Consider the following 7,531-nt stretch of genomic DNA (forward strand, 5'->3'; position numbering starts at 1 on the left):
CGAGTGGCCAGCTCGAAATACGCCTACTCTGGGAGGCCTTCCCTGATCCCCAGGCGAATAGATCTCTCCTCCACGCTATCATCCTGTTTGTTTCCTTTTGGCCCCTAGCAATGACTGAGATCCCCTTGTCCGTGGATACTGGCGAGGTGTCATGGGGTCCCGACGTGGGACAGACGTTAGGGGCCACGATCCACCTGCCTCGCCCTGCCGGTATCCCGACGGTGCCGCAGCGCCGCGCCCCCGCCAGTTCTCCGCATCCCCCACCCCCCCTTCCCAGGCTGCCTCGCTCGGGTGACGTCAGCGACCCGGTCCCCGCCGCCGCCGCATCCTCCGCGCCCGCCAGGAGCCGGCGTCCCCCGCGCTCCTTGCGCTCGGCCTGGCCATGGATTCGGTCGCGCTGATGCCGCTCTTGCTGCTGCTGCTGCTGCAGCCTCCGCCCGCCACCCCCGCGCCGCCTGTCCGCGACCCCTTCGCCCTGCAGCTTGGGGACACGCAGAATTGCCAGCTGCGGTGCCGAGACCGCTACCCTAAACCTCAGCCTGCTCAGGTGAAGCGCGCGCAGCGCCAGCAGGAGGACCGGAGAGCTCTCCAGTGGGGGATGGGTTGAGGATGCAGCTCCTTCCGTTGGGAGCGGGAGGCCAGGGTTCCTCGGAGGGGGAAGGGGTCAGGGAAGGGGGTTCTTCAATGGTGGTGGGCCCCTCTGGTGGGGGAAGGGCTGGCGTTCCTTCGACAGGGGCGAGCGCGGAGATCAGGGGTCCCTCCGATGAAGGTGGGGATGTGTCTCCCGCAGGGGCGGGGCCGTGGGGTCCCTTTGTAACGGGGCGGGGGTTTAGTGATGCCAGTCCTTCCGATGAATTCGGGGTTGCGGGAGTCCCTCCAAGCCGAGGCCGGAGGGGACTGAGGCGTCTATTGCTACCCAGCGGGTTCTGGCTCCCCTCTGCTGGGCCAGGGCCTTGGGGGCGCCCCACCCCCACCTCCCTCAGGCCCGACAGTCCCCTTTTCCCCCTCTACTCAAGCATCTTCCTCCATCCTCTTCCCTACCCCCCTTAGACCTACCAGTTCCCACCCCCATCCTCACCACCCCTCCCCCAGTCAGATCCCAATTTTCCCAGGCCTGAAGGATGACAAAACCTCCTGAGTCCCCCTTCCTTCTTCAGGCCCAAGAACCCCTCCTCTCTGGAGGGTTTTTTTGGGGGAGGGCGGTAGGGAGGGAAGATCATTGCCCTTCATCTTCTCCAGTTTTTCAACCATTACCCAAACCCAGCAGCATCCATTGTTTACTCTCCTCAAGCCACCCCCCCCCCCATCCCTCTCTCCTCCTTGGAGCTAACATCCCCCACTAATATTCTTAGCCTCCTCATCAACCTCACCCCAAATCCCCTAGAAGATTTGGGGGGATCAAGTCTTCTACCTCCCCGCTGCGCCGCTCGCTGACTCCTGCCCCTCCCTGACTCCTGCCCCTCCCCCTGCCTGAGCCCGCAGCTTCGCTTCCAGGAGGAGCCGGGGGAGGACCCTGTTCAATCCAGGAGAGCGAAGGCGTATGACAGGGCCGTCCTGACCAGCGCTTGCGAGCGAGGCTGCCGCCTCTTCTCCATCTGCCGATTCGTGGCCAGGAGCTCCAAGCCCAATGCCACCCAGGCTGAGTGTGAAGCAGGTGAGTGTTGGCTGGGTGGGCCAGGGTGGGGAGAAGTGGCCTGGGATGGACGGTCCCCCAGTTACGCTCTCCTGCCCCCTGCAGCCTGTGTGGAGGCCTATGTGAAGGAGACAGAGCAGCAGGCTTGCAGCGAGGGCTGCTGGAGTCAGAACCCAGAGCCGGAGCCTGAGCCCGAGCTGGAGCAGAAGGTGGGCGCCCTCCCATCTGTGGCCCCAGGCCCATCCCCCCTCTCCTCTACTCCCCTCCCCAAATCTGCACTCATATCCACAGTCTCTCCCAGGCTCTCCATGCCATTCCGGGCCTCCTGGGTGTCCTGGATTAAGCCATATGACATCTCAAGACTCAGTTGTCATCTCTGTGACATGGGAAGTCCTCCCCACCCCTCACCCCCGCTGTCTCTCCCACCCAAACTGCCACCATTTACATTATTTAGCAAGCTTTTGTCCTGGTCCAGGCCTAACCTCAGCCTGTCCCAAATTTCTTGTGCCACTCGAGGCACCTGAGACAATGTTATCCCCATTTCATGCCCCCAGAGCAACTGGCCAAGGTCACCCAGGGCTGTGTGGAGGTGGGATTTAAAGCCAGTGCCACCAGGGCTTATGACCACTCCTCACCTCCCTCATCTTCGGAGCTGACTTCTGAGCACCTACATGCTAGCTCCTGGTCTAAGGCCTGTCCTTGTGATAAACAGGTGGTCAGAACGGAAGTGTAGGGAGGAGGAGCCTCCCAAGCACACATAGCTCCTCCTTCCCCACCCCAGGGAGAAATAATAACTGTACACTTAACTCCCTGAGGCTAGACAGTGCTGCACCAGGGGAAACCAAGGCACGGGAAATCCTTCATCCCAGTCAGAAACCCTCTGCCTGGGATTCCCCAGAAAGCCCTCTGCTCTCATCTCTCATTTTCCTCCACCCTTCCCAGGCTTTCACTGTTCATAAAAGCCTTGTGCATCATCATTTCTTCCTATTCCATGTTCTCTCCTGATGCTGCTAAAATAACAATGATGATGGTAACATTTTTAATCATAGCAGCTACTATATATTAGGCACTTGTGCTTTTTGTGTGTGTGTGACCCCATGGACTGTACAGTCCATGGAATTATCCAGGCCAGAATACTGGAGTGGGTAGCCTTTCCCTTCTCCAGGAGATCTTCCCAACGCAGGGATCAAACCTAGGTCTCCTGTATTGCAGACAAATTCTTTACCAGCTGAGCCACCAGGGAAACCCAGGAATTCTGGAGTGGGTAGCCTATCCCTTCTCCAGCAGATCTTCCTGACTCAGGAATTGAACCAGGGTCTCCTGCATTGCAGGCGGAGTCTTTATCAACTGCGCTGTCAGGGAAGCCCTTGTGCTATTGTTTAATTGAAATCTCATAGCAGTTCCCTGAAGGAAGAGTATCATTTCCCATTGTAGGGCTCAGAGAGGGCAATCTACTTTCCCAAGGGCACACAGTCAGTCAGCCAGTGCAGTGCTGAGATCTCTGTTCCCTGTTGCCCCAAACCACTTAGTGAATTTTGATCACAGTGAACTTTCCCAGCTCCCCTCCCACTTAACACGTCACATTGGTGACATTTCTGTGCCTTGGGCCTCCCCTTGGCAGAGAAAGGTCCTGGAAGCTCCGAGCGGGGCCCTCTCGCTCCTGGACTTGTTTTCCACCGTCTGCAATGACCTTGTCAGCTCGGCCCAGGGCTTCGTCTCCTCCACCTGGACATACTACCTGCAGACTGACAATGGGAAGGTGGTGGTGTTCCAGGTGAGGGCTCTGGCAGGGGCCACACCAGAGAAGTGGTTGGGTGGTCAGGGTAAGGAGGTGGGATGAACTGGTTCTTGGCTCACGGGATGCAAAGTCTACAGGTCAGTAAGCTTCAAGCACAGCTGGATCCAGGGGTTTCATGTCTCACCCCACCCCTGGATTCTGCTGTCCTCTTCAGCAGCTTCATTCTCAGGCAAACACGTCCCTCCTCACAGCAAGGTGGATGCCTACGGCTCTAGATTACAACTGCTCTGAGGTTTTAACTAAGTTGATTGGCCCTGGTTGAGTCATGTGATGACCTCTCAGCCAGTTCCTGTAATTTTATTGGCTAGTCCTGAATCACGTCCCTATCTGAGGTGTTGGAGGATGGGGTCAAGGCAAATCAGGGTCCCACAATAGCAGGGAACAGTATCCCTGATATCACAGCCTGCAGCTGTGTCCTCTCTGTCCCCAGTGGAACTAGATGCCAGCTGGGCATGGGATAATGTAACCTACATGGGGCGCAGAGAGGTGCCTGCTAGGGTCAGGGTGGTACCTTTCTTAAGGGCTTCTCTGTGCTGTCTTGTTCCTGGCCCAGACCCAGCCTGTGGTAGAGAGCCTGGGGCATGAGGGAGCCCGTCTGCAGCGAGTGGAGGTGACCTGGCGGGGATCCCACCCTGAGGCTTTGGAGGTGCATGTTGGTAAGGTTCAAACTTAGACCAGTGTTCCTTCCAAAGGTGGCTCCTCTGTCACAAGGGGTTCTCCTGGCAAATGAGCCCTTGAGGATTGGTATTTCCATCTCTCAGTTCCTGGGGTTCCTTGATCCATCTCCCTGAGTTCCATGGTCCATCTCCCAGGGTTCCATGGTCCACTTCCCTTAGTTCCATGGTTCATCTCCCAGAGTTCTATGGTACATCTCCCAGGGTTCCATAGTCCATCTCCCTTAGTTCCATGGTTCATCTCCCAGAGTTCCATGGTCCATCTCCCAGGGTTCCATGGTCCATCTCCCTTAGTTCCATGGTCCATCTCCCAGGGTTCCATGGTCCACTTCCCTTAGTTCCATGGTCCATCTCCCAGAGTTCTATGGTCCATCTCCCTTAGTTCCATGGTCCATCTCCCAGGGTTCCATAGTCCATCTCCCTTAGTTCCATGGTCCATCTCCCAGGGTTCCATGGTCCACTTCCCTTAGTTCCATGGTTCATCTCCCAGAGTTCTATGGTCCATCTCCCAGGGTTCCATAGTCCATCTCCCTTAGTTCCATGGTTCATCTCCCAGAGTTCCATGGTCCATCTCCCAGGGTTCCATGGTCCATCTCCCTTAGTTCCATGGTCCATCTCCCAGGGTTCCATAGTCCATCTCCCTTAGTTCCATGGTCCATCTCCCAGGGTTCCATGGTCCACTTCCCTTAGTTCCATGGTTCATCTCCCAGAGTTCCATGGTCCATCTCCCAGGGTTCCATGGTCCATCTCCCTTAGTTCCATGGTTCATCTCCCAGAGTTCTATGGTCCATCTCCCTTAGTTCCATGGTCCATCTCCCAGGGTTCCATGGTTCATCTCCCAGAGTTCCATGGTCTATCTCCCAGGGTTCCATGGTCCCTCTCCCTTAGTTCTATGGTCCATCTCCCAGAGTTCCATGGTTCATCTCCCAGGGTTCCATGGTCCCTGTCCCAGAGTTCCATGGTTCATCTCCCAGAGTTCCATGGTCTATCTCCCAGGGTTCTATGGTCCATCTCCCAGAGTTCCATGGTTCATCTCCCAGGGTTCCATGGTCCCTCTCCCAGAGTTCCATGGTTCATCTCCCAGAGTTCCATGGTCCATCTCCCTGGGTTCCATGGTCCATCTCCCAGGGTTCCATGGTCCATCTCCCAGGGTTCCATGGTCCATCTCCTTGGGTTCCATGGTCCATCTCCCAGGGTTCCATGGTCCACTTCCCTTAGTTCCATGGTCCATCTCCCTGAGTTCTATGGTCCATCTCCCAGAGTTCCATGGTCCATCTCCCTGGGTTCCATGGTCCATCTCCCAGGGTTCCATGGTCCACTTCCCTTAGTTCCATGGTCCATCTCCCAGAGTTCCATGGTTCATCTCCCAGAGTTCCATGGTTCATCTCCCAGGGTTCCATAGTCCATCTCCCAGGGTTCCATAGTCCATCTCCCTTAGTTCCATGGTTCATCTCTCTGGGTTCCATAGTCCATCTCCCTTAGTTCCATGGTCCATCTCCCAGGGTTCCATGGTCCATCTCCCAGAGTTCCATGGTTCATCTCCCAGAGTTCCATGGTTCATCTCCCAGAGTTCCATGGTCCATCTCCCAGGGTTCCATGGTCCATCTCCCAGAGTTCCATGGTTCATCTCCCAGAGTTCCATGGTCCATCTCCCTTAGTTCCATGGTCCCTCTCCCTGAGTTCCATGGCCCATCTCCCAGGGTTCCGTGGTCTACCTCCCTGAGTACCATGGTCCATCTCTCTGGGTTCCATGGTCCATCTCCCTGGGTTCCATGGCCCATCTCCCAGAGTTCTATGGTCCATCACCCTAGGTTCCATGGTCCACTTTTCAGGGTTCTGATTTATTCCAAGACCCCATGCCCCATTGCCTCAGGTCCTGGCCCCCTGTTTACCCTCCATGGCTGCTGTCACCTCTTGGCTAAGACCTGGAGGCTACTGAAAGGTGACTTGTTCTCTCAGACCCTGTAGGCCCCTTGGACAAGGTAAGGAAGGCCAAGATTAGAGTGAAGACCAGCAGCAAGGCAAAGGTGGAGTCCGATGAGCTGCAGGACAATGACTTCCTCAGCTGCATGTCCCGGTGAGCGGCGGAACCCTGGGGATGGTGTCGGGGTGGGGCCTGAGGGAAGAGGCTGTCTGGTCCCACCAGAGCCCCTGAACATGCCTGCTGGGCGGGGCAGGCGCTCGGGGCTTCCTCGCTGGATCCTGGCCTGCTGCCTCTTCCTCTCTGTGCTGGTGATGCTGTGGCTGAGCTGCTCCACCCTGGTGACCGCGCCCGGCCAGCACCTCAAGTTCCAGGTGGGCAGGGCCCATGGGCAAAGATGGGAAGAAAACTGTTCCCTCATCTGGACAGGGCCATGCGCTTTCCCATGGAGATAGGGACCCTGACTTGCTATGTTACATTAGGCAAGTTTCTTCACTCTCATGAAATGAGAGGAACAACTCCCACCCTTAGTAGGGGCAACCTGAGATCTGGGGTGGGAAGGAGCCTTGCCAGGGTGGGGACTCATGGCCCTCTCTCGCTCTTCTTTCCCCTACAGCCCCTGACTCTGGAGCAGCACAAGGGTTATATGGTGGAGCCAGAGTGGTCCCTGTACCCTCCCCCGTCCCACGCCTATGCAGACAGCCCCCCACCCTACAAGCTGAAACTGGACCTGACCAAGCTGTAGGCCTCCACTGCCAAGTTCAGGGGCTCCCGGGGTCTTACTTGCCCTTTGCCTAGGCGTCCAGGTCAAGGTGGGACCATCCTTGGGCTCCTCCCGCCCCCAAATTCTTCTCTCTCCAGTCCCGCCCCTCACCCCTGGATTCTGGGGGTGCTGTGCCCCTGCTGGGGGGTGGGATCTGACCTTGGTTCCTCCCTGTCCCCCTTCCCCAGAGCGTGTTACTTTTGTCTTCTATTATGTAGCTTCTTGAGTATTTGAACCCCAGTTCTGTGCTGCCTTCCTCCTTCCTCCTCTCTCCCCTCTCTGGGGGGCTGAGGCCACAGGGGAGCCACTTTGTGCTAAGGCTCCCCCTTTTCTCCCCACCCCACCTCTGGAGACATAGCCCCGTGAGAGGAGGCCCCCCAAGAGAGGAGGTGGCTCCATGCTGGGAGGGTGAATGAGGCTGGTGTTGCAACATGGGGGTCAGAAGGAATAAACCATGTATATAAAAACCATCTTGGACTGAGCTTACTGCTATCGGTCTTTCCGTCTGCCTCCTTGAGGAGAGGCCTGAGTGTGGCCATGACTGCTGCCCACCAGGCCCTTCCTGAGATGCGGGACCCCAGGAACTCCCCATGGCTTGAGTGGTGTGGACCAGCTGCCACCTGAAAGGAACCAGCACACATCATACTCCTAGCTAGGGGTGACTCTGGCAAAGTGGCTCCTGCCACCTGCCTGGCCCAGGTGGGTGAGTGCCCCTTCCTGGGCCTCTGTGTTGCTCCTGTGA

At 57.2% G+C, this 7,531-nt stretch overlaps 1 protein-coding gene across 2 annotated transcripts; it reads left to right on the plus strand.

Moving 5' to 3' along the window:
* The first annotated feature begins 293 nt into the window (after positions 1-293).
* TMEM59L (transmembrane protein 59 like) lies at positions 294-7,259 on the plus strand. Of its 2 annotated transcripts, XM_043467403.1 has the most exons (8): positions 294-547; positions 1,495-1,654; positions 1,739-1,842; positions 3,255-3,407; positions 3,985-4,087; positions 6,065-6,182; positions 6,283-6,400; positions 6,643-7,259. In XM_043467403.1, the coding sequence occupies exons 1-8, from the start codon at positions 383-385 to the stop codon at positions 6,769-6,771; spliced, it is 1,050 nt and encodes a 349-aa protein (XP_043323338.1). In that variant the 5' UTR covers positions 294-382; the 3' UTR covers positions 6,772-7,259. The 2 variants fall into 2 exon arrangements, with proteins under 2 accessions (XP_043323338.1, XP_043323339.1); XM_043467404.1 differs by lacking the exon at positions 3,255-3,407 and having other exon boundaries at positions 295-547.
* The last annotated feature ends 272 nt before the right edge of the window (positions 7,260-7,531 follow it).

The sequence above is a fragment of the Cervus canadensis genome, chromosome 4, assembly GCF_019320065.1.
Source record: "Cervus canadensis isolate Bull #8, Minnesota chromosome 4, ASM1932006v1, whole genome shotgun sequence".
Taxonomy (NCBI): Eukaryota; Metazoa; Chordata; class Mammalia; order Artiodactyla; family Cervidae; genus Cervus; species Cervus canadensis.

Excerpts from the sequence above, each read along its gene's own strand:
- TMEM59L (XM_043467403.1), top strand. The coding sequence starts at position 383 with ATGGATTCGGTCGCGCTGATGCCGCTCTTGCTGCTGCTGCTGCTGCAG. Across the intron at positions 3,408-3,984 it reads GGAAGGTGGTGGTGTTCCAG|ACCCAGCCTGTGGTAGAGAG; the intron begins GTGAGGGCTCTG and ends TTCCTGGCCCAG. Across the intron at positions 4,088-6,064 it reads GGCTTTGGAGGTGCATGTTG|ACCCTGTAGGCCCCTTGGAC; the intron begins GTAAGGTTCAAA and ends TTGTTCTCTCAG.